Genomic DNA, 27,814 nt, shown 5'->3' on the forward strand with positions numbered 1-27,814 from the left:
TTTGATGGAACCAATGATGGTGAAGGAGTAATCTGATCATGTGAACTTTGAGAAACTTTTCCACTCACCACAGAGAAGTCCTCGGCCGAGCAGTTCTGTCCGCTGAAATTGCAGCTCATGAGCATCTCTTCTAACTGATGTCCTGTCCTGTTGAAGATGTCCTGCATGTCAGGGGCAGGATACATTAAATCAGTGGGTTTGTGCCCATCCCTGTTTTTGGGGGGCAGACCTGTCAAGTTTGCCAGGTGGTAGATGTCGGCATCAGTGAGTGCGGAGAAGCGAAAGCGGTTGATGTTGCAGATGGTCACAGCGGGGAAAACCATCTCGGGGGTTGCCTCCTCGTTGAGAGCTGTGACATGAGGGTGCTCCAGGTAAGAGATGGCACACTTAGCTGCTTGGTACAGAAACAGTGCCAGTGAAGTCAAAAAGGCGAGAGCCCAGAGAGTCTGCCGGATGCCCAGGCGACCAGAGACAAAGATGTGGTTAATCCCATGAAGGGAGCAGGAGTTAGCAAACCCGGCCAAGTCCTTGGCTGGAGGCGTGCAGCTCTCCTCGATCAGGCTTTCCTTGTCCCCATCCTGCTTGCTTTTCTGCTTCTCATCCTCCTCTGCAAATTTGATTTTGCAAACAAATTCGATAGGCATGGGGGCAGCCAGCTCTGCGTTTAGGTTTTATTTTAATGGCAGCTATCAGCCCTGGATCACTTCCCTCCTACTTCCTTGGCTTTTGTCCTCTGATCAGCAAACAACTCCACAAAGAAGAGAAAGAGACAGGAGAGAGTTTGTTGCTGCTGCCGCTGCCGCTGCTGCCTGTGCTCTGACTGATAGTGCTGCTGCTGCTTCTGCCGCCACGGCTCCTAGTGACTAGAGCACTGCTGCTGCTGCTGTGCTGCTACTGCTCCGTACGCTTGTCTCACTACTTGATCAGCTCACACAGTCTCGCTTATCAGCAGTAATACAGCTGTCAAAAAAAACCCTTCCACACTGCTTCAGACCCACGGAAAGAAATGCAGCATTTTGTGACGGGCTAAAATAGACACAAGGCACTTAATAATTCATGAGAAGGTTGCATTGTGATTATTTCCCCCTCACTGACGCGAGTCACAACTTCCCCCGGTCATCCACATGCTTCCCACAGACAGCCCCCTTCCTGCTTAATCCACATCATTGGAAGATGCTTATACGTCTTGACCCGAATAAAGTTGGTTTGAAAGGTTTTCCTTCCAAACATGCAGTGTTTGATGTAAATCGCAGGGTCACCGCTTTTTAATGCCACCCCCGATACGGTCCCTGGAGAATCCCTAATTGAAACAATAATGAGGAATGTGAGAAGTGGAATTGAGCACGAGGCAACTATACTGGCAATCAATCTTGTTTTTGCAACAAAAAAAGTAAAAGACTATTGATCCAGCGAACGTGTCTGTCAGAGATTAAGAGAGGCAGTACAACGGTGTTCCCTTATCAGGAACTAATGGAAGCATCACAGGACTCAAGCACAAATTCGAATTAGTGAACGTCTCCTGATCTGGACACCGATGCTGCGATAGATGTTGATGTAAACTATTGATCTGCCTCCGTCCCTACCCTTTACAGTGTGTGTCTTAGTGCTGTTAATGGCCCTTTTCCAAGTTGCCAAACAAAATTATGCAAATGCGAGGCAGAAAAGTGCGAGCCCTAATGCATGTTATTCCCCTTTAAATGGAATTAGTCATGCGGGTCACATCACAAGGGGCTGGGACCTCTAGAGAAAAGGCATATTTAAAAGTGAATTCAACCGCTCTTAACACATGTGCTGAAAAGAAAAAGAAATCTGTTTTTTTCTTGTCCTCCTCACCCTTTTTTAATTCATTATAACAGAAAATATAGAAATATATAAGATATAGAAAATAATAAGGTCTAAATCAGGAGGGTTGGGGACAAAAAACAAAATTTCCCCATCAAAGCCTTTTTTCCTCAAAGCTTTTTGTCAGGACAATCAGTCAACTGCCTTTTACACTTTTTTTTTACAGCAGAATTATCTCTCGATGGTGTGTTCTTCTGCTAGATAAACAGAGATATCGTGGATTTTGCCTTTACTTGATAGAAGTGAAGTGTCCCTGGTCTGGCTCAGCCTCTGGCAGGCACTGAGGTCTGCTAACCACAGTGTTTTATGTAGTCACTCCCAGAGGATCCTGGGCTTATTTACGGTCTCACACATGGAATGGAAGCTCACAGTCCACGCCATGACTAAATACCAAATGTGAGTAAAAAACACGCGGGCACATCTGGCACATGAAAACCATTCAAGGAGCGGATGGCATTATATTTGTTTGTCAGAGGCAGTTATACTCCAAAACACTGGGCCTGTGTTGTGTTTGATGCCCTGAAAATGAGATACAAAGGATTAAATGCTGCTGACCTTCAAGTTATTTTGGACATTGTGAATAACGTGTAATTTTGCAGGAACATTAAAACACATTAGCAGGGAATTTTGTGTGGCCTCACAGTCACTACTAACACAACCATAAATTATACAAATAGCTAGTTTTCTGAATGCCTTGATCCAGCACCCTTTTCCTTCTTTTCAAATACAAGGCTGCGCTGTGAGTGTTGCAAAAATTCAAAGAAATGTTGGAATGGTTTAAATTTGCTCTTTTTGGTGTGTTTATTGAGAAATAAAAGCAGTTCATAGAGATGAAAGGTAGGGGTGAATGATGTCCTCCCTCAGAGAACAGGCTGGTACTTATCATCTTCTATTGGATACGACTGTGGTCAACTGATACTTTGTTCAGCTTACTGTGCAAAGTGTTGCATTAGAGCTGACAATCATAACCACAAGATACTTATTATCGCTGAATGGTTGCAGATTTTTTCCAAATATGAAATTCAAAATTATTTAACACTGTTGAATTCAGGGTAGATGTGAACAAATGATGGACACCAAGTAGCTTAAAAGATAAATTCCAAAAGGAATATCTCAAATGTAGTTGATGAGGTGAAGGAGGGAGGTCTCAAACTGCCCCGAGTCATTTAGACAAAGCTCTTTTATGTGTTTTTAACCAAATACGTCTAGATACCATAGTGAGAGCCCCAGGTATTCACTTCAGCATCTAAACTGGAAACATAACATTTCTGCAGGTTATATGTTACCACTGCCTCCACTGTCACAGGCAATAACAGAATCATAAGTAACAGCTTTTTTGGAAACACAATTCCCACAATCTACACAACAACATCACAGAATTGTGTTGTCCTATTCTATTGTGTTTTTTTTCTCTTATTCACTTGCAAGCTTTCTTCGCTTCCTCCCCCCTCATTCTCTCGTTCATGCACACACTCATCGCACTCTGATAAGTCAGGAGGCAGACAAAATACAACCTTGGTTCTAACATCAGTAAAAATAATGAAAAATGTCTATATTGCTCACCTTAAATATACTAGTGGCAACCAGCATTAGGTTCCTGTGGCAGAAACAGGCTATAATGCCACAGTCTTGTCAGCAGGTTTGTGTTTTCAACAGGGGATCTAAGAGAGCATAAAATACATGTTGAAATATTGATCCAAATCATAGAATCATAGAGGTGTTTTTCTCCTTCTTCCTGCTGAATAAAATTGAACCTAAAATATTCAGGAATACAGGTGCTGCCATCTGGCTTTTTTGACATAATTTGGAGCCAGAGTCTGCGCAGTAGCAATTAGGAGATGGAGCTGCGATATTTTGAGGTCTCGCCAATATACACACTCAACAAATTGCAAGTCAGTCTCAACTGTCAATCATGACGTTTCACAAAAATGTCAAATAACTAATTAAAACCAAACTTTCATTTGAAAATACATCCGTGTGATAAGAACAACCTAAAATGTCAGAATCCATCTGAGAAAAATGTATTTCACGTTTACTTCGATTGTTTTATGTATGGTTCATGCCTCATCCACTATCATAGACTGTGTGGGATTTATGATTCTAACTACAGTCAGCCACCAGGGGGGGTCAAGTTGAATAGGCTTTACTTCTGGGGAGCTGTCATGTTGCCCATCTTTATATACAGTCTTCTGTCCAACAAAACGTATTTGTATTTGTTTTCCTCCAAATCTTAACAGATATTTAACAAAATAAATGCAGATGTAAAGGAAAAATGGCAGTTTACTTACTAGCTTTCTCCAGAACTTGGAACTAGATCTCATGATCACAACAATGGGTGTTCTAACATGGAGGTATTGGGGTTTAGGACCAATGCTGCAGCCAGCCACTAGGGGGCAATCAAGACAATTAAGCTTCTCCTTTGTGGAGCTGTTGTGTTGTCTCCATATAATTCTAAGATCCCGATCAAGAGAGAATTTTATTCACCCCTGTTTCTAACAAAAATGATTTACAGCAATCCAAGAAAAATAAGTTTTAAGATAAATGTTTCAGAAGATTTGATTGTGTTTGCTTTGATTATCCTTCAGCGTACTTAATGGTCATGAGATCTCTGTTACACCAACACAACAACACGTTATGGTTTGGACCTCTCCTTTTACCTTCAAAAGACAGCTGGCAGCTAAACCGCCAACAGCATTGGAGGTGGTCCTCAAACACTGAGTGCTTGTGTCTACTCAGAGTTGTTGAGGAAATGTAGGAAAATGTCAGTATTAAATTAAACAACAAAAATTTTTATATATTTAGAAGATTTAAGAGGAAGCAGAAGTACAATCACATGAAATGTGACCACAGTGTTTAGTTTAAAGGAGAAACTTGAAGTTTAAAGAGGGACAGTGGAGATGGATTCAGCCTTCAGTTTCTATGGTAATGGATAACAGTCTGACATTGCTCTCCACATCTATCAAATAGGGTCAAAGCTGTATTTCCTGTGAATGACATGTTTACATTTTGAGACTTGTGGCAGCTTGTTGAATATTTAGACCAAAGAAACTAAATTGTTAGATCACTGACTGTATATAAAGATGGGCGACATGACAGCTCCCCAAAAGTGAAGCAAAAGCATGTTGGTCACCCCCTTCTGGCTGGCTGCAGTATAGTTCATAAACCTCTTCCATGTTAGTGGATGGGACATGGACCAAATCAAAAAATACATTTTTCTCAAAGAGTTTTCTGATATCTTAAGTTGTGCGTATCATACTGGTTCATGTTTAAGTACTCATTTTTATGATAAAGTTGGTTTTATTTGCTTTTTTGATTATATAAAAACAACATGAAATGTCAAAGACTGACTCACAATTGGTGGAGTATATATACAGGTATGTGTGTGTATAGGCAGGACCTTGATACCATGGTCCTATCCTCTGATCCACACTCCCCCCCGCTCCAGATGGTGTCATTGTTGCAAGATGGCAGTGTTTGTATTTGGGATATTTCTGAATCACAGTAGGAAGTGTAAAAAGGTCGTCAATCTTGATATATAATGTATGTTAGACATGCATAAAACCCGCAGGTCTAAAGCAATGGATTTAGAGAGTTTTCCTCTAATAGAACTGAATGGTGCACTTGTCTTTTATCTGTTTCACCCTTTACAAAGTCTGTACTTCTGCAGGGACTTTTGTGCAGTTACAGGATTTTGAAATAAACAAATTAACACACAGACACAACACTGTTGTTAATACAACAGAGACATCACAAATGCAGTTTTAATTGGATATTATTTAGTGATGATCTACCGATTATGAAAGCCTGAGGTTGCTGCAGTGCTGTTCGGGAATGTCTCTCTATGATAGATGACTGCAAAATATGGGAACAGGATAGAATCTAAACTGTGGTCAAGATTTACTTGGCTATTCTTTCCAATGTGATTAGAAAAAAGCTGCTGGCAAGGATATTCTAAATCATTAAATGCTGAACACTGTAGTTCCCACTTTGAATGTAAATAACGAATTAAATTGAAACTGGCAGTAATCAATTATTAATCAATTGATGAATTTCTATCAACTGGTTTGTATTTAGTTTTTGCTAATGCTCCCATGTCAAACAGAAAAATGCCAGTCACACGTTTACAGACAAATAAACTTGTGCTCTTAAGACACAGTGACATTGTTATTTTGTATTTTAGGACTATTCTGTATCATTGCCTCAATCTTTTTATGATAGAGCTCAGTGAAAAAAATAATGCTTGCTATGCACTGCGATTCAGCTCCCAAGGTGCAGCCACGAGATATGCCTGTGCAGTGACAGATTTGACATACACTTCCCATAACTCAGTTCACAAGCAACTCAACTTTTAGAATTGCATGAGTGTAATTTCTATTTGAAAGGTATTAATTTGTTGATAACAAATAATGAGGACTCAATGCAACAGAGGCTGCTGCCACCTCAGCAGTAACACAGGCAGGTATCTGTGGTCAACAGAGAACCTGGCTCTGTGGTGCCGGCAGGGGAAATGTCATATTTGCATAAAAGCCACAAAATATTGTATTTCTTGTTTTTCTCCATGTTTCATATTTGAAGGTGTGCAGTTGTCGAGGTGGCAGACTGTGTGCTGATATTTGCTCTTTTTTCCTCGAGCAAACCTGAGGGATCTCGGCTCAATGAGAAGACAACTTTGATTGAACTGTTACACTTAAACTAATGTCTGTTTTTTGTACCTCCATCTGAGATCTAGTCTTTCCCTCTTTTTGTTGTTCAAACTGTATCCTTAGTATTATATGCACCTTCCTTCATCACCAAAAATATCCTTATTTATTATTATTTATTTTATTATTAAATCAGCATCATTGCTGATTGAGGTCTTTTCAGTATAATAATGTTGTAATTTTTTCACAAAGAAAATATGCAAGCATGATTATGAGCTGTAAACAAGCCGTGATAAAGAGCACTACAAAAATGAATTCCTAGGATGACATCCATGCCCTCTAAAGCCCATTTTTATTATCAGGTTGCTCTGATCTGCATCAATGACATGGTAGCACCACAATAAATTTCCGAACACCCTCTCACTCCCCTGTCGTGTCCATGCAAAATCACAAAGAGTCCTGACTTTCAGGGATGATGGCAGCAGTTACCACTGCAAAGCTGCACAGTTAAATTTCAAAGGATTTTATACAGACAGGTTGACAAGTCACGGTTGTGTCACGGACAGTTAAAGCGAGTCATGGTCAATGTAACCACTCTACTGGTCCTTTTATATGGAACCATATGCTTTTTCACCACCCTTGTTCTGGTTTGTCGACACAAACTGAACACGGCCCCAGCATTTCACATACAGCTGCCAACATGTTCAGTCTCCCCGCTCTTCCTGTACACCACAGACAGCGTGTACAGTTGTAACAGGCTGCGGCCACCTGCTGCTCTGCTGCTGCCTTCACTCTCCTTCCCTCCAGCTGAAAGTACAAAACAATCAGGCTGAGGGGGGGCTTGCTTCAGCAAAAGCTTTGTCCCCTCTTCTCTTTTCTCTTCTCGTCCACTGTCCAACTCTAAAATCACTCCTGTATCAAGGAACTCCATGTCTGTTGTAATTTGTGCTACTTGTGTGAACATGACTTTAATGTGCATAATATATGTATGTGCTCTATGTACTGCTTCAACTAATCTATATATGTTTGTAAATACCATTTTGAACAGCAGTCATTGTAAATAGCTTATGTGGCACTAACCCTGATTGGGAGCAAATTTCAATGTATGCAATCTATTACAGATGAACATTAACGTTATTTTACATGATGTTTCAGCGACATGACATTAAAGCTACAAAGTGGTTTCATTTGGTGATCAGCACACCCTCAATACAGATGTGTTAACAATATAATAAAACATAGAGAGAGGACATCTGCTTGTATTTTATGAATACAAAAGTCAGTTCAACAATTAAATCCCAGTCTTTTGTCAAAAGAAGTGATGTATATCACTTGTTAGTTCCCAATGTAGTCAGAACAGTACACGTTGTAGAATTGGAAGTAAACTGTAAGTATTTGGTCTTAGCTTTGATTTGAGCAGGTTCAAATTAGTAAAGAATGAAATGTGTGTGAGATAAAAATCCAGTGTTTCCATCAAATACAAAGAGGTTTAGGGTTAGCTGCTCCAAGAGGCAGTCTCACTCTCTCTCTGTCACACACACACCTACACAAACACGCCCATCTGTCATTGCTGGAACAGCCATCTGAAACAACAGGAGAAATTCTGCCACATCAGTGCCCTGGTGGACAGGCAAAGAATTGATCGGGTTTTTGCCATCCTCATCAGGAACGCACATCTCAGCATTACCCCAGGACTCAGCTGGCTAGCAGTGTGTTTTAGCTGTGTGAGTTTCAGTTCTCAGCAGGCAGAACTCAGCACAACACGCTCTCTCTGTTTATCAGGATGCATATGAAAGTGAACGACGGGCTTTAGGGGTTCAAAAGTAATTGGTGAGATATTCATGAGGTCAAGCAAAGTCATTTTTTTAATGTTTTAAGGAAAATCCATTGAAGTCAGTGCCTTAGGTCTTGGACACCTGCAGATAATTTGTATCCTCTCTTGTTTCTTTAGTCTGGTCTTCGGCAAGTAGAAGGCATCTCAGCCATATAGAGGTCAAGTAACTGACTCTGCCAGTCTGGGATATTCCACCTCCACACTTTGAAAACCTATGTGGTTGCCGGCCTTGTGTTTAGGATTATCGCCCTGCTGAATATTAAATCATATAACATAAATGATCAATAAATGCCAAGTCCATTGGAGCCATACATGCATGAGCCGTGATAGAACCACCATCGGGTTTGAAAGATAAGTTCTGGCTTTGCTACATCCACGTTACTCTTTCCATCATCTTAGAGGCCGATTTTTGTTTAATCAAATCATGGTGCTTTGTTCCACGAATCAGTTTCTGTGGCGACCTGCTTGGTCATTTTTGTGCATTTTGTGTTGAATTCACTGAGGTTATGAAGTCTTAATTGTTGAGGACTCAACATGTCCGTCTACATCCTGACGAGCATTCTTGACTTGATGTGTAGTCGCATCAATGCATTTCCTCACCATGTAAACTATTTCCTCCTCATTTACAACACTTACATAGATGTAAATACCTGCTTTTTTAGAATGCAACCTGCTTATCTTGGCAGACAAGTTTGAGCATGAGTTCTGCCTCAGCTTTCATGGTCACCTTTTCACCCTCTTGCTGACACAAAACTCCACCTCAACTTAAATAGCAACTCCCAACTCTTTATCAGCTTTGAGCCAAGTGCAAAGTGCTCTTTTGTGTATGAAATGAGACATAGCTGTGTGCTGTGTTAATATTATATTTAAAGGGCAATATCAGGGTTAGGCAATCTTACCATTTTCTATGGAAATCAATCAATGCGCACTTCTATTCAACCGCCTTAAAAAGAAGCATCAGAAAGACCATGCCAAGAGTGTTTCCCTCAGGTCAGTACAAGTCATTTTATGCTAAAACATTGGAAATAAGTGACAGAGGCAGCCACACTCAATATAGCTAAGGATTGCCATTCAAAGTTATGGACAATATAGGATATAAGATACTGATGCACTTTAGATGCATGGTGTGATCTGCCAGGATCTTAAATGCATCATTGTGTTTCAAATGGACCTAGATAAGTCCCTAGGCTGGTTTGACTCTGGGTAATCTCAACAATATTTCAAAATTGTGAAGAAAGATTGCAACTCAGATTGTGGATTGTGTATTAAAAACATTGTGGTATCATTTTTTGGGGGAAGATCACCCATCTTTAGGCTATAGCTCCCACACTGTTCCTTCGATATTGACACAAACTGAAGTGGAAACTTCCAAATACTTGTGTTCTTGAACTTTTGCTTTACATTATATTTAAGAAGACAGGGAGGATTTATCACTAAAAAAGTAGCAAGAGGCAATAGTATCAGAGGTCGAACCCGGGAACAGAAACTATTTTGCATCCTGGCAATATTTACAATGATCAGCAGCAATCAGAAGCCTACTAGTTGGACTTTGAAGTTGAGGAAAAGAAGAAGTAGAATGAAAGTAATGTCCAGTCTCTGAGTTAAACTTGAAGTTTTTCTTGATAAAGTCCTGATGAAATGCCATGACTACACACACTGTTAGAATGATCAAAGTAAAGCCCAGTTGTGCTCTTATGATTAGGATTAGACTGCTACCACTGTGAGACTCAAAGGGGGGATTTGGAGGCATTCATTCACCCTTTCAGTTTAAATTCACAAACACTTGAGTTTCACTGTAGCTTTCATCCATATGAAAATGCTGAAATGACTAGGTAACATATCAGCTAGCATTAACGCTGAGATTGGATATGGCGTGGTTCAGTAGTTCAGCCCTCGTGAGCACACAACTGCTACCATGTAGTAATAGTAGATGAAAGTCAGAGGTTCTACTGCCTAATGAGAGCTCTCATCATTAAGGCTGTAGTATCTTCTGAAGGAACATATTGGTGCTAATTTGTCTGTATATGTAAGAACATGCTGCCCAGAGGGAAGAGAAAAAAAACATGAGAAGCTTGTGCAGTGGACTGGAGAATTCTCATGCTTTGCACATGAGTGCAAAGAGCAGGGTTCAGTAATTTTTCCATAGCCCTGAGGATCACTTCTCTTCAAGTCCACACACAGCACGCTACTCTACATGGCAAAGCAACATATTACGAATACTCAACCTCGATATTTATATGCAAAACAGAGAAAGAAGATAAACAATGAACGTAACCGATGTGCCATTGCTGGAGGTGAGAGGTGAATTGTGCATATGCCATGATTTCTCCAGAGGATTGAAAGATGTGTCATAACAGGAGGGGGGCCACAGAATTTGGCTTTGACTTCTTTTTGTCTGTCTCCAGATGAATATTAATGGTTTCACATGAATGGAATAATCAAAACGGAGGTAAACTTAAAATTATTGATCCGAACGCTGAAATAGTATAAGTTGGCTGTTGACAAAGGGCATCCAATAATCGACTTGCAAAATAGCAGGGCTCTGCCTTTATTGCTGAAGGTCACAGCAGCGAAGCAGGTAGCCGAGGCAAGCTTTCGCTTCCGCTTACTAAAGTGCATTTTTTGGTTCTCTAGACTGACCCCCGCATGAAAAATGAAAGAAAATGTGTCTTTCCCATGAACAAGCGGAACAAAAGCTAAATGTCACCAGATGAATCTTTTCGGACCAAAAAACCATTCATGTGAAACCTCTGCAATATATGTGGTCTATAGTAAATAATAGATGAGTTTCCTAACAGCGTCATGGAAAAAAAAACACTTTGCCTCCTCTTTTCGGAGTTCATAGTGTCAGGTTCTGTGAGTTGAGTTTTGACAGTAGATTAAAGAGGTATTGTCAAGACAGTACACTCACAGACTAGCAATATATGTATATTTACTGGATTTGATTTGCTGTTTAAAGATTTGCAATTTTCAGATTCTGTTATTCATCTGTATTTATAGCATAGAGTCCTCTCTGTAGTTTATTTTTGTCAAACTATTTTCTGGAGAATTTTCTCTTTTATACTAATATATAACTTGTATTGGAGGTTTTGTATTTTTTTATGGTTGTTTTTTAACATTTCATTTATCTATTAAGTATTTATGATGTGTGAAATACACTAAACTACGTGTATGAAAATGAATAAATAATTGTGAATGAGTGAGTCAGTGAGTGAGTCATACCATTGGTCAATCAGTCCTGTTGGTTAGTAGTTGCTCTTTCAAAATCAAATGGTACAGTCATGTTGTATTATAAGACCCAAATTTTTTTTTTTTAACAAAAAAAGCACCAATCTAACTGAGTCACCACTGCTGTCCTGATAGCCAGAGGCACACCTCCCTCTGCATCTACCGTGCTCAGTGAGTGGTCGAGGTGGAGCAGCAGTTTGTTACCTGGGTGAAGTCTGTGCACCACAAAATAAGATGTAAAAACGCTGCTTTTGGAAATGTACTGCAACCCTGAACTTTCCCAGACATTACCTGAGGGAGCTGCATGTGTGAACGCAAATATGCAAATCATTTGAACCGGGCATTAAACCGGCTTTAGCCTGCCAGCTGCCTGGTAAAGTCTGTGTAATGTCTGACTGAGCTTATGTGCAAACAGACAAAGAGTTGAAACCAACAGCAGACAGAATGCAAAAACTATGTGATGATGCCGTGATTATGAAAATGTGTATATTGTGGGTCTGTGTTCAACTACGTCCTCAATGGTCTGACTATAAACTCTGTTTTGACCAAGTCTGGTTTATCTTATAGTCAGACAGGAGTGTGTGAGTGAAGAATAACATTATTTGTTCTTCTGTACACATTTGTTGAGGATGCAGACACTAGCAAATAGATAACATGCTCTTCCTCAAAAAAAATTGCTACACTACCTTTAAAACCAAAATCCGCCTTTACATTTTTCTGTCTAAATTTTGAGATGCATGTGGATTATTGAATTTTGGTGGTAGTAGTAAGGCTAGCTGTTTCTCCTTTTATTCCAGACTTTGCTCCTTTGCTGCATGGTATAGCTGTGTGCAGTGCTATTTGCTGCATGTTTGCTGGCTTGTCCATAAAGTTGTTACAGTCCATGCAGACAATCAGACCTCATTCAGGTGCAGTTATGTTTGTACATGCAAGTTGCATGAAATGCAGTTCTGTGTCACACATGAGAACTTGGTTTTCACTCTTTAAGCACAAGCAACATGCAACCCCAGATACCACTATAGATTGAATTCTGTGGGAAACACCACAGTAATATCACTTTTCTCATCGCACTCTTAGATAAAAGCAATAATAGGGTATATTTCCCAAAATATTAATCTATTCCCTGGCAGAAACTTTGCACGAGCTGTCCAAATGTTGGCTGGTAGCACTGCGTTTTGTTTTTCATATTTTATAATTTTGGCCTAGATTACTTGTTACTGTGTGAAGACAATAATTAATTAGAGTAAAACTGAATTGTACATATCTCTGGAGTCTGCATCTTTTTAAAAAACTGTGACTTAGTGGTGTCACTGTCTTTTATCAAGCTATCTAATTCAGAACTATCCAGTCTTTCTTTTCGTAGAGGAGCATGTGATTACTGACTGAACTACGAGGCTGTATTGTAATCATGATCTAACTGTTATCATTAGATAACTTGTTGGATCTCACTACTGGACAGATGCTGACTTGTTATTCTGCTCACAGCTTGTCAGCACAGGACAGATGGGATGGTGGGGGTGGGGGGTGACAGAATGGGAAGCCTGGGTGATACCACTGACCCTCCTTCCCTCCCCACCAGCTGAACTAACAACATGCCACATGAATCATGGGCCCGACCCATTCTTCACTCCGGTGGAAGCTCACCTGCCCTCCAGCCACCCAGAACAACAGGGCTTGCTGCCCCCACCAGTCACATCAAACAGCACCAGTGACCCGCTGAAGTCTGAACAAATTCTACACTTACCGCTGGGAGGCTAGTCATTCATTAGACAATTTTTAAATTACAGCACAAATAACTGTTGGAAAAATGTCCTGCAAGACTGCAAGAAATATGAAATACATTTCTTTTTTAGTTTTGACCTTTTTAACATCTTGCAAGAAACACCAAGAAAATGTACTTTGATAATTTACAAAGAATAATACTTACAAATTGTTAAACTTGATACACTGATTAGAAAATCAAACACAGTGTTAGCAAAAGGTTGCAACGTGGACCTGAAAAGGATAGTTTGGACTCTCTGAAGTGGGGTTGTCCATAGTCAGTTTATCACCTGCAGTATATTTGGTTTGGCGCACTCCCAGTTTGGAGAAGCAGGCGAGAGTACTCAAGTACTCATACAACCTCACTTCAAATGATCTTTAATGTGTTTCGTTTTAAAATGAATCTTTAAACCTCACTTATCCAGAGGAGCCAACATACTCTACATGATTGTAGATAGTAACATGGTTAAGGTCTCAGCTGGGCATCATTTAGCTTTTTATATTCATTTTCCAATCATATTTGAACTTTTTACTTTTACTGTATGCTGACATGAAAACAGGAGCTTAATTTTGTTCCTCTTCATACCCCTTATCCTGCAAGAGACACGTGGAGCATGTTAAGGCTGATTCATGCTGCCTTTGCATACAAAAAGAGATTTGTCCATTTCAATCAATGTATCTGTCACTTCCAGCAAACTTCCATATGTATTTTACACTGGGACGATGGAGGGCAGTGTAGATTTGAGGGTTTCTGACAACAACAAACAAGGTTGACGCTGGAGGTGGTTGTGAAATCATTATATAGATGCCTGTAGTTTCTTACCAACTTACCAAGTCTCTCCTCAAAAAATTCCCCCAAGGTTGAATTTTTTTCCTTGTGCCTTATCGTAATCTCGCTTGAACTATTAGCTACACTACCCCCAGATGATTTCCAGTGGTACTGTTCTGTTCTGTTTTGTCAGTCTCTTTCCTTTTTGAATGCTTTCTGAAGACGTACAGAAATAATGAACAAGAAGTACGGACTGAAGCTTCTGTCTGTTTCCATGTACTTATCTCACCTTCAGCAAAGTGAGCTACAACACTTTAAGCGAGGACTTCACATTCAGGCATTTGTAGTAGTTCAGGCTCTTTTGTGAGCTCAGGGACATGTCTCATGTATATGTTGTTCAGGGACTCACAAAACACATGGACTGCTCATTTAAATGTTGGAAGGCTCTACAAAGGAGCCTATCTTTACTTCAACAGCTGCTAAAAGTGTCGGGTCAATGTAAATGTAATGCGTGTGTAAACAGTATATACTTCCTTTAGTGTCCATGGTTACAGGGAGATGATGAATAGGGACATAAACACAACATAAAAAGTGTACTGGTCCACTGTTGAAGGTCACAGGCTAAAATAATTACACTGTCAATTGCTCATTAAATTGAATGAAGAACCTTTGGTATCAAGGCGGTAATTTTAGAGTTTGAAGCTGAAACTATTAACCGTCGCTGTGCACAACAGCCTGCGCCGCCGCTCGGCTGATGCCTGAACAGATTCTCTGCTCACCACTGGAAGACGGCTGACTGTGATTTCATGTTCATTAGGTTTTCGGGATTTTGTAAACAAATGGCATAAGTGCTAAAAGTAGAGCATGCGCATGTAGTGAGTATGTCTAATGCATCAGAAATTTGTTTTTCCAACTGATGAACACAAATAAATTATTTTGAGTGGGAAGCTTGCCTTGTTTTGGTTAAGTCTTGTTTTTTGGAGAAATGGAAAACTGCTCATTTGATTGCCTTAATTTTTTTCCATCCACAGAACGTAAATCATGTTGCAGTCTTATTAAGTGGGAAACAGAAAGGAACAAAAACAATCCTCTATTGACAAACTAATAAATATAAGAAGCACTGGTTTTCAAACTGTGTTGGGATTTATTCAAGTATTCAGTCTCACTAATAAGTGGAGACTGCCACTGCCTCTTGCATGTGGGGAAACTGGAGCTGTGGTGTGGAAAGAGGCTCTGAGTGGATGATGAAAGTACACTGGGCCTCAACAGACAAATCCCAGAGGGTGTTCCTGACATGAGATATTAGAAGCTGAATAAATCATGTGATGTTGCTGTATCATCCCTGCCCTGATCAATCTCAGCAGATCAATACATCAATCTTCAGGCATGATATCAGAGGGACAGAGGAGCTGGTACCTGCTCATTAGCATCAGGTGAATGATTGGCTGACAAAGAAGCTCAGTGGGGTCAGGGGGGGGCAATTATAGTAAGGGCAACGAGGTGCGTGAAGGGCACAAATATTGTAAAATGGTCACCTGATAACGTAATTCTCACAAACCCAAATGATCAATTTTACACTATTTGGAAACTTTTGCATCGGCCATCTGCTCGGTGCAAACTGTGGAGATGGGTGCTGTTTACACTTTCTTTGCAAAATGCGGGTATTCTAGGTCAGCTGTTCATAACAAAATCTGGCGATTCACAGCATGATGTTCAGTTATCTGACAACACCTAATATTGTTCAGCGCGTTTATGAATGCAGTCGATTCTTATTGTGTTGTGCGGAGCAAAGATAAAGAAAGCAATAATCCTTTGTATTAAAAGTATTGCCATGGCTCCTTCAGTTCATCAAAGCAGTCTGTGAAATAACAACACACTGTGCTGCTGGTTGGTCATTAATTCATGTTACACTTGCTCACAGCAGGAACAAAGCGTCTCACTCTCCAAACACACAGGGACTTATTCTCTCATTGTCTTCATTAGGTAATATTTTATCTTTACTGCATGGCATTTTTTTTTGTAACAAACAGTATATTTTGCTGCCTTTAGATGCAGTATCACTTTATGGTAATGATGCACTAGATGTTTGTTTTTCCCCAAGTATTCTCTGGTTATTAGCAGCTCGTTACTCAATTATCTAATCCATGTTTGTTGTTGTGTAGGCACATCAGTCATCACTTGTGAACTTCAGCTGTTTACAAATGAGATGTCTGAGCGTTTTTCGCAGAAAATATGTTGACAAATCATGGCAGGGAAATCAGAATTTCATTTAGCTGCAGATTTAGGCTCACTGTCATGATGTCATGGCTGATGAAGGCATTTAAATAGAACAGAATGATTGTTAACTATTAGTTTGTCATCTTTTTAACTCAAGATTGCAGGAGCCAGGTGCATTCACAACAACAGGAATGCTGTGTCTTATTGTACCTGCAACTTGTTGAGAATCTCGGTGTCAGCCCTCATCATCAAAAGCTCTTGAATCTCATCTTCTTTCCAGGATGACATCTTCGTCTGCATCCTCTATATGGTTGGGTATCATTTGGGTTTTATTCAATGCTGGTGCTGAATTTTTATTTATAAAAAGCACAAAATGACAGTCGATAAGTAGCAGTAGAAGATAGTAGAGTAAGTAAGAGTAAGTCTAGTAGAAGTCTTTTTTTAATTGGACATATTATTAGAAGTTGAAATTTAACATATTAGCTTTCAACATTTTAAACTATAATTAACTTGAATATAAAAATATAAATAAGTGCAGAAGTCTTCCCAAAGTTGCATACCAAGTTCACCTACAAAACAAAACCTAACCCAACTACAATAATTAAACACCAAGTAACAGTATCAGTGCTTATTAAAGCAAGGTATGGTTCCAGCTGTGTTGAAACCTGTGCCCCCGATTGGCACTGGATTTCTGATAATAATTGTTGTCTTCTACGTTTATGACATCCTTTATCATCCTGCGATACTTTTACAGTTCCATTGGCACACTTTGACTTTTCCAGTCATGTTCCTGCTGTATTCTCGCATGGACTCACTTGGACATTTACCAGGCATTTTACTGGAGGCTGGTAGAAAAAAGTTCCAGAAAATGTCCAGAGTTAATAACATGGACATTTGTGTTCTCACATACAGCCCTTCGAGGAAGATTTCAGGACAATGCAGTGCATGTCTAAAAGCAGGTTACAAGTCAAAGTGCCTTTTGATTTACAAATGAGACGTGTAACTGGTTAATGACAGCTCTAGTTCTACAGTCAACCACATACTAACATTCCTGTGTAGAGTAAAAGCCAATAGTTTTTAAATTTGTTTTTTAAATGCAGGCATTACTCAGGGTGCAGAGTGGATCATGGCTGCCCACTGCTGTGGATAATAAACTGTAGGGATGGATGAGCAAGCTTGACACCTGTGGCCTATGGAATGAGGCACATAACAAATAAATAACTCAAGAATAAATGTCGCTATAATCCATATAAATGTTGGTAAGGCAGCCTTGAAAAGATAAATACACCACTATGTGAAGGCAACTCCTTCAGATGGCACCAGCAAAATACATTTTCTGAATTTAGAACAAAGCAAGAATGAAAGAAATCCCTTTTCTTACAAGCACTAAACAGATCTTATGAATGTTTTTCTTCAGTGCAAACAAAGTGAATAATGACAGCAGTACATATCATTGCTTAATTCTGTATAGTGTAAACTCTGTCTGTCTCCTCTGTAGTTTGAGTCCCTACATGTAACATGTAAGTGTTGCACTCAGACTTTGGATAAAATATTAGAAATACTGCTTTGGTGCTTCTTACAGTTCCCTAGTGACACTAACTGCTGACCAACATTAAATTTATCAAGCTTTACCATCAAAGCATCGCCTCATAGCTCTCTTGCTCGGGTTATTTCTTTGAAAATATACAGTTTAGACTTCAGTTTTTTTATATGAAAAAGCAACTGTGTGGCCTAGTGAATAAGTGAATGAGGACACTTTAATTATTAATTGCAAGGGTGGACTGGTTATTGAGGTTAAAAGTTTGATTTCCAATAAATGCGTTGACATATAGTAAGGTTAGGAATAATGTATTGCCTTGATGCATCAGTAGAAAGAACCTTCAGCAACACTCCTGACACGTCATTATCACAGAGAGACAAACACATCCACAATGTCAACTGATCTCGTCTGCTCATTATTTTGTAGCTATAGTCGTGAAGTTTTGATGTCTGTGATACCCTGACCAGCCATAACATTAAAGCCTTGTCTACACTACAGAGGATATTCTTTTAACAGATATTTTCCCTTCTTTCCCCTGTCCACACAAGAACACAAAAACTACCAAGAACAATCAAACAAGCATCCTGGGCCGGTAGGGGGCGATAAAGTCTACATCAACAATGCGCCAAATACCAGAGAAGAATACTGTGAGTGTGCTCTGTGAAATTGTTTTTTCCTTTGGCAACAGTAACTGTTTCGTCACATTTATGGCACACAGCCCAAAGTCCAATGATATAAAGCATCAGTGGGTATGTGCAAAGTAAGTTGTGACGTCATTGTTTTCTTTAATGTACTGTTTTACATGTACACGCGGAAACACAGAAACCACTTAAAACGCTGTTTGGACAAGAGGCCGAAACACAGAGGAAAAAGTTTGTCCTGCAAAATATCCATTCAACCAGCTACAGGTTTTTAATGTTGTGTCTGATGTTGGTACAGCAAAACTGGAAGAATAAGAATAATAATAATAATAAAAAAAATAGATTTCAAAAAGACTTCATACAATTTCTGTATAAAGATTCCCATCATAAGTACGAAGGACTCAAACAATGCTGCAAGTTTTATCTCATTATCCTCCACACAGTTTATTGTTCACGTTCATACAACCCTCTCAGAGATGATTTAAGCTATGGCTAATGCAAACAGCAGTCTTTCTTCAATCTGTCGTCCTGACCTCCACGCTGACAGTTTGCTGCATTAAAAATATGTCCTCTGACAGAAGACAAAGTGACTCTTGGAGGTAGAGTGATTATATATAAAGTCAATGCAGATATGAGAGTTGACCCCAATATGCCCCCAGTGGTGTGAGTTAGGACAAAGACAGGTCAGTGGGAGTTGACATTTTTTAAACCAAAGCAAAAAAAAAGGACTTATCCTGAGGCTTTATGACTCCATTCCTGAATATGTGGAGACAAAGAACAAGGCCAGAAGTCATGAAGGAATAAAGGGAAGAACTTTCTGCTAATGTTTTAGTTTTGAGATGAGTCGGCCTAGAACATCACTATATACAGAAAGTCATTTCAAGTAATTTCAACAATGATCAATGTTGTTTTAATAAATTGTATTTTTATACTGAATAATGCCAGTAAATCAATTATTTTTCTCTCTTTTTTTTCACTGTCTCAAACATTTTCATTGAGAAGCATTGCTTGAAGTTTTCCAAAGTTCAACATGCATTTTGCTAAATTAAAAAAATATTATTACAAAGGGAAACATACCAAAAAAATCAAAACAGACTCAAATTTTCTATTAAATTAATCAAAAAGGAATTACCTAACAATTCCCACAAATAACCCTTCTCCCTTCCCACAAACCCCCAGCTCACAGGTTCAGAGTCCGTTCGATGTTTGATTTTTTCCAAGTGGAGGGTATCAATCAAAGTTGTTATCCAAGGTTCAAAAGTGGGTATATCCTTACTCTTTCAGTGTAGAAGATTAATCTTGTCTGTTCAGAGTACGCAATAGGACAAAAAACTTTGTTGTTCTCTCAGTGAATGTTTACAGTTCTCAGAGACACTCAGTATAACCAAGAGTGGATCGTTCTTTTCTCGTTTCGAACACCCTGGGAAAAAAAAGAAAGTATTCTGACCCAGAAGTCTTGTATTTTTGATCATGTGACAAGGCTGTGAAGTAAATCTGCTTCTGCTTGGCCACATTTATCACAAATTGGTGATAGTTGTTGAACAAATTTTCTTAACATTATTTAAACCTTTATTCCAAATGTCTTCCATTATTTGATAACCCAGTGTTAATCAATTCTTAATGGTTTAGGAAATTTCTTGACGTTGTAACAGAGTCACATTCTAGTAATGCCACCATGAAGAGAAGAGGCAGTGGAGGAAACGTCACTGTAGGAGTTTGTTCAGTAGTTGTATGGCGGGTCTGGCGTTTGTGCGTTACACTTTGTTGACATTTATTTCCAACATTTTTTTTACCACACAGCTGGACAGCTGTAAGCAGCTATTCTAGCATGAAAACTCAACAAAATAAACAGCTGCAGGCTTTGAACTGGAGCCGTATATTCTGTGCAGAGGCTTTGTAATCTGGTGCTGTATTGCCGTCAAGATAACTTATAGTTCTGGTCTGTTCCTTTCAAAATATAAAGCTAAACAAAATAAAATAACAAAACAAAACAAGCAATTAAAATAATTATGCTAGAAATATAAAGAAATGGAAGAATTATTGCTTCTAGTGCCAATACCAACACACAGCACCTGTGCATTGTAGCTGATTTAACTGAATAACGACTCCTCTCTCATTATAGGTGTTAATTAAAGTTAAATCACACAGTAATCTTGTTACAATAGAGTATATATCCTCAGCACACTGTGGTTATTTCTGTTTCAGTAGATCAGGTGTGTTAAAAAGAGGAAATTAATCAAATTTCATGTATGAATGGGGTTATATGTTATATAATATGATGGCCAATCCCTATAAGCTTTTTTTTTTTTTCATTTGGCATTAGCACTACAAAAGTCTTACTTTACCAGGTAAGTGGAAATAAAAGCCAGGACTGAAGAGGGACTCTTTTATTAACAGGTCAGAAATCTTAGAATAAAAATCTAATTTCCCTCACCCAAGATTGGCCTTAAATCAAAGAAGAGGCGAATATATTTAATTTAGTATTTTGCCTATGAATTCATGGTGGTTCTTTTGACAGACTGTGGCACTAATAAGATCAGCATTATGCATAAAGGCATGTGACCTTTTACAGTGCTTTTAGCTTCACCTCCAGATTGGAACATTTAGCTGTCGCTGTGGCCAATTATTTTTCAGGTACCTCCTGTTGTGCAGGATAATAACACTTAATTAGCCAGAGAATGCAGGGCGGGCTTGCTCCCCCCCCCCCCCCCTTTCTCTCATCTGCCATTCCCTCTATCACTTTGCCTTCATCTGTTGGAACGCTGCACTCCTGCAGGGTTTCCAGTGAGAGTCAATCATGTCCACTCTACTGCCTCAACACTCACCTGAACAGTGAGGGGTCCTGGGCTCGTACAGTCTGGCCTGGCCATAATCAAAGTATTCACAGGTATTATGCTTTCAAGAGATGTGAAGGTCAGACCAGTGGCAGGCAGGAGGGAGAATGGTGAGCCCATCTGCCTCTCCAGCCCCAGAGCTACTCTCATCATCATGATCATGATCATGATCCTGATCATCAGCAGGGCTGAAACGTCAGAAGAAAAACGAGCCAACAGCCACTGAAATGCTGCGTTCCCTTAAACTGTGTCGACTCTGAGGTCACTTTGAAGAACCTGGACCAACTTAAGGAGTTTAAAATGTAGCTGTGCCATCTAAAATAGAGAAGCAAAGGCATTGCACATTAATGGCTTGCAGAGTTGGACATTGAACTCCAAATATTTGCACATGATAAAGCCAAGATCTGATAAGAATTGTTACAGGAACTACATCAACCTGCATGACCATGGTCAGAATAATAATGTCTGAATGTTGCAGTTAGAAAATACAGGAAAGTAGTAGGTTTTTTTCAGTTAAGTCTAATCGTGACTTGACTTAAATACAACAGTAGAATCAGTGTCTGTTAAGAACTTCATATCCTCAGAATTGAACAGAATTGAACTAAGACCTCCTCCACTGTAAAATATAAACTCAACGAACAAACAGATTCTCCCTAAACCTGCGACACTGATGAAATCCTTCCTTGACCAGAATCTCAGATATTTCTGGAAGATTGTTCTCATCATGTCTTCTGGTTCAATTAGTTTTTCAATTAACACCGAAAAGTGTCTGACCAATGGATTATACAGTTCAAAAATGAGCTGCTTTAACACCTTGTTTGAGTTGGGACAATGGACAGCGTGTAAAATCAGCTCTGATAACACAAGCAGTCAGCTGCCTGTCACGCATGAAAAACTTTCAAAATAATACGAAACACAATCTGAAACTAATAAAGCAGAAAGACACTTGAGCATGAGCCAATCACACCTCAGAATATGTCTGTGGACACAATCACACTGTGGTTAGACAAATGCAATGTGTAATGAACAGAGGGACAGTGACTTTCATTTAGTAAAACATAGTTCCAAAGATTCTGCCCCTTCAACAACAAGCTACATGATGTCGCTACATTACACAGGTGTGTACTCATGCGAGCCCATAGGTATTACCGTGGTCACTATAACTGCATCACAATCATACGGTCTTGTTATGCAGTCTTTGTTCTAAGCAGAGGAGGTTGACTTGATATCAGCAGGCTAAAGCACATGTTTTAATATTACATGATTTTCACAGCAAACTCCAGCTAAAACAACCACTTTTAATTGCAGGGTTAATTTAACTGGTCCCTTGAAGATAACAGTGGATCCCAGTGTTACACCTCTATAATTGAAATGGGCCACAAACACATATTGCACATTGTGCAAATATAATTAGTTTCTTGTATGAATTATACTTTCATAACTTTAAAATTTGGGATTTACACAATTAAGACTATTCCTTTACTTTGTTGCACAATTAAATGTGTTTTGTCCTGATTGTAGTTGAACAAAAAAAGTACAGCCAAGAGTTTTATACTCAAAGCTGCATGATTTGCAGTTTCACATAATCTTGCAATGTCTCTTCAGTGTTAGCATCTTATTAACAACCTTATCAGATGCTTAAAGTTACATGTTACTGAATCACTGAGGGTTACAGACTTTATTTAGCTATTAACCTCACAAAAGCAAAAATGTCTGAGGCAGAATCATGTAAAGATCTTTTTGAGAATCGTGACCACTGCATTACAGAGATGCTATGATGTGCGTTTTCTCATAAAACTACTTCTTGCTGCCACAGTAAATGTTTCTATTAAAAAGGCCACCAATATCACAATCTGATACATCAATTATATTTTAAAGGTCATAGGGTACCACGCTTCAATGTTTGGTTCCAGGTATTTGATGATTTTCTCCAGCATAGAGACATTCAACATTCATCATATCTTTTCAGCCAAACCTTGGACTAAAAATAGGGCAGAGATACCATAAATTGCTTAACGGAACACACTATTCTGCTTTTGATGTGTCCACAGCGAAAGTCAAAGCCTTAGCATGCCAGCTGATGTCTGTAGTCTTGGCAAATTGTAGAGAAAATGGCAGACAGCACAGGGACAATAGTGCAGACAGTCAATAAAAGATTTCAGTCAGTCATCAATTACCCAGAAGACTGTGTGGGAAATACAAAGACACCTAATTACATTTAATCTCGACTCTAGATGTAAAACAGGAGGTTAACATAATATCACTTAACCATCTTCATGGTTCAGCGATGCCAAATGACTACGCTAATGAAAGCCAGTCTGCCTCACTAACACCCTCTGACCAGTCATTTTTTCTGAGACAAGGCACTCTTGAAAATCCAATTTTCTCAGCGCTTGGTTTCTTTTTTATGTCTATTCACTTGTCATGTCTTACGTCACCGAGATTTTTCTTTTCTTCCAGTTTTTCTGCCTCGCTATAAATCTATCATTTACAGCAGGTACAATACTTGGATGGAGCATATCCTTTCTGCATGAGCTCCCCTTCTGTGTCAAGGACTTGAAAGGGGAAAGAAAACTGTTGAAAAGAGGAGAATGAGTTCTGTGGTTTTAGAATATGTCATTGGCTTCATATTCTCAACAGGAGGGTATGGTGAAAAACACTGACAAAGATTTTTAGTCATGAGGAAAACCTTCAGCAAATTGAAAATTTACTCACATCAGGAACATATACATAGGCATAAAGCTAACACGCAAGGACTCATATAGGTCTCACTGGTTTCCTCATAACAGTCATAGATCATGTGGAGTCATTACTCTTACAGCTTGTAATGGGTCTGTACAGGTAATGGGAGAATGGGCTGAATGTGACAGACAAATGGCCAATTTCTCTTCCAACCTCACAAGGCCGCTAATACTCCCCCATATGCTTTGTGCTCTCACAAGACACATTGCAGGATGTTGGAGCTCTCATTTTAGGCTGTGCAATTCTAGTAAAAGGGACTATAGGAGGAACAACCTATTAGATATATGGCAAATGAAAAAAATGACCACTGCAGGCTTTGTGTTAAGAGATCCTCGGAATGTGCCTAGGTAAACCTTTTAGTACACTTGGGGCATTATCCATTGAAGTGTATAACAACATATACACAAAGACTTCCAAACCTATCCTGTTGGTGTTTGTGAATAAGTGATCTGCCCTGAGGCTGACACTGACAGTGAGTCCGAGTGTACAGATCCAACTGAATCTCAATCAGGTTTTTAGGGCAACATGAGGCTGGTTCTGACCCTTTCAAAGACATCACTGTGTAATCAAGAAGAGCACTGCAATTATTATCTCAGCAGTAAAACTTTACAACCTCATTATCTGATCACTTCCAACGCTGTACTAATACATCTCAAGTCTGTTATCTTCAATATCTTCAAGTGGCTTTTATATGAGAAGCTTTATTGCGGTTAATTTTGACTCAGAACTATTTGGTCAAACAGTTTTTGTGGTTTCCTAGCGAGGATTAGATGAAAGTCATTTGAAAAAAATACCCTCAATTAATTCATCTTTCAGAGAGAACACAAGCAAAACTATGAGACTCTTACAGTGAATATATACATAAGCCTAAACCTACATTCCTGCACGGAAAATCCATATTCGACGTAGTAAAGTTTTATGAAGCTTACAGCAAGCTGCTGGTTAACTCACCCTCGCTTAGCAGGAATCAGCTACTGTACAAATTACACAATTTGATCCAGTTAGTGAGAGATTTAGGGAGCACACAGAATTTTGTGTGATATGCGTACGTCCTGTTGTCATCAGCTGAGCAGCTTCTAACTTTACTTGACATTGATTGGCTTGTAGACAAGCTTGTGTCTGTTGTTCATTCGGGAGGTAGCAAGTGATCTTTTCATTTCAATGGAGAAACTGAATGAACCGGTTAATGGTCGTTTAAAAATTATATCAGTGAAGGTAACATCATAAAAGGTGAAGATCGCAAACAATCCGGACAGCCTCTTCTGCGGCTTTTTCTTCTATTGTTAAATGCTGTCTCAACTTCCTGCAATTGGTATGAAAGTCAGAACTGTCTAAAAAAATGTTTTACACAACTAACCAAACTATAGTTCAGTTTGATCCCAAATTCTGATATATAACATTCAGATAAGTGTCTTTATATAAGTGCTATAAAAATACAGTTATTACTATAACATACAATTCCCTGATACCATGGAATTAGATTTTTTTTAATGTACGGATTAAATAAAAAGACATATGTTAATTAGTGTGATTTATATCTGTGAACAGAACCAAGCCAGCCATTTAACATTTCCAGTGTTTATGCCAAGCAAAGCTAATCAGCTGCTGTCTGCACCCTTATATTATCCATGCAGACACAACAATGGTACCAGCCTTCCCATGTAATTCTCAGTATCAACTTGTCAAACTACTTCTTTGGGTATTTGAAAGCTTTTATGACCTCACATATATCACTCTGTACCTCTTCATTTTCAGTATGAACTTGTCAAGACCAACCTGGGTTAATAAAATTAACCCTGTTGTGATATAAAACGGTCTCTTTTCCTTAAGCCTCATCCACCTTTGCCTGTTTTTCCTCTGATAACTTGAGTACTCCTGGCCTTTTTGTGTAAAATCCCTCTTTGCCGTAATTCAGATTGGACCAAAAAGAAACAGAGATAGAAAACAGGGTCCCTGCAGACACCTTGTTCCAATACTGAGCACCAGCTGCAGGCTAAGCCTCTGGGGTTAATCTGCTATTTAGTAGCAAACAAGAACACATTGAGTGGATTTCCACTCAACACAGTCCTCTGTAAGAAATGTTCTACTGGACTCTGATTATGCTCACGGCCTTACATTTTTCCTTGCACAAAATCTTGTATCAAGAATATGATGATTTTTATTCAAAGCATTATGCCACCACGGTCACAAAAGCGAAGGCTCCTGCCCTTTGTGTTTGGAGTGTAAAAGTGTCCATTCGGCTAGCATATGCTTGTGCTCTAATGGGACACCCCCATGCCTAATTTTTGCCCTAATGTCAAGAGCAGAGGAGAACTCAAGAGGGCCAAATGACCCTAACCTAACCCTAGAGCAGCCTGTTATTTCTTTTCAACCCTGCCCCTTAGGGTGTCTGTGCATAACACATATTGGAAATGTGTGTGCAGACATCATTTTATAGTGCTTATTGCTTCTTTTATAATGTGAAAGATCCACAGGTATAGGAAAGGACTGTGCAATGACATTGAAATGCAGCATGCACTCCAACAAACCTTTTTTATCTCTCAGTAAATAACAGAAATTGGCACTAAAAAATACTTCCACCAACATTTTTGTGGCTTAGTCAGCCTTGTGCTGTTATATACTGTGCAACATGTTGTGTTCACCGTTGCCTAATCTTTCTCTGGTCATTAGTTGTGCCACATTATTGACAGAAAATAAAAGAATGTGTTGTGTGGATGTTCCTTCAGCATAAACTTCACACTTAATTCATTGTTCTTTACCTGACATTGTGAGCAGAATACCATTATCCTCAGAACTGGTGAGTTTGAAGTATGCTGAGATACTGAGAAAAGAGTAAAAGGATAAAATACACACTCAACTCACATATAATCATTGTATGAAGTGGAAAGACATCTAAATCTCAAAAAACTATCTAAATTTTGTTTTCCAAGTATTGTACATTCAAAATAGTATTTTCTAAAATAGGTTTTTATAACATCCCAACTTGTTAAATGTGTTTTTCAAATCAAAGCCAAAACACTTGAAACACAACGAAAATCACATTTAGAGTTACTCAGAAAAAGTGACACAAAAAGTTTCTGGTTTCCACTTAGAACAATGACCTTAATCCAAACTCAGTCATCCCCAACTTTAGGGAGGTTTGGTTTCTCTTTTATTATCTTATTAACATACAGGATTTAATACCATCATTCCTGTGTCAAATTACTCATCGATATTATAGGTTCAAATGTTAAATGTAATTACATCAATGTCAATAATATCGTGTAAAAAATTAAACCGGTATTATCGTGGACGTTATGATATGGCACAGCTCCACTGGTCGTTATTCAGAGCTGTAAGTTGATACAGGTATATAAAGCATTTTGTATTGACAGAGAGGAGAAATGAAAATGGTTGAGCCTAAGGACACTGACATTGTCTGGGCTCTGAAAGAGGAACTCCGGGGAGATCTCAAGAAACTCTGAGGAGAATCCAAGAACCTCCTAGGAGAAAAAGTGGACCTCTGGAAAGAAAAGCTGGAGCTCCAGGGAGAAACCACGAAACTTGAGGGAGCAATCATGAACAAAATCATTTGAGATAAAAATCAAGAAATCCAAGAGAAATAACCAATTCCTCGAGGACCTCCAGGAAGAAAACTAGTTCCTCCAGAGAAGAAAGCAAGACATCCAGAGAGAAAAACCAGGACCTCCACAGAGAAAACTAGGATGTCCAGAGTGAAAATAAAGACCTCTGGGAGAAAACCAGGACGTCCAGAGTCCACACTCTG

The 27,814-nt window shown here is 39.1% G+C and overlaps 1 protein-coding gene and 1 long non-coding RNA gene across 3 annotated transcripts in view; both read right to left on the minus strand.

The window, feature by feature from the left end:
* asic4a (acid-sensing (proton-gated) ion channel family member 4a) overlaps window positions 1–1,013 on the minus strand; it is a 78,930-nt gene extending 77,917 nt beyond the window's left edge. Inside the window, exon 1 of one of the 2 annotated variants that reach the window (XM_020089833.2) lies at window positions 69–1,013. In XM_020089833.2, coding sequence (XP_019945392.1) covers window positions 69–644 — 576 coding nt within the window. In that variant the 5' untranslated portion in view covers window positions 645–1,013. The remainder of the gene's footprint in view (window positions 1–68) is intronic. The other variant, XM_020089832.2, reaches the window with a different exon arrangement.
* Window positions 1,014–1,923: 910 nt separating this feature from the next.
* The window catches only part of LOC138411932 (uncharacterized), a 53,759-nt gene continuing 27,868 nt past the window's right edge, over window positions 1,924–27,814 (minus strand). Inside the window, exons 2-3 of the long non-coding RNA XR_011244425.1 lie at window positions 3,406–3,503; window positions 1,924–2,361 (exon numbers count right to left, since the gene is read on the minus strand). This is a non-coding gene — a long non-coding RNA (uncharacterized lncRNA). The remainder of the gene's footprint in view (window positions 2,362–3,405; window positions 3,504–27,814) is intronic.

Source organism: Paralichthys olivaceus, chromosome 10 (genome assembly GCF_024713975.1).
Source record: "Paralichthys olivaceus isolate ysfri-2021 chromosome 10, ASM2471397v2, whole genome shotgun sequence".
NCBI lineage: Eukaryota > Metazoa > Chordata > Actinopteri > Pleuronectiformes > Paralichthyidae > Paralichthys > Paralichthys olivaceus.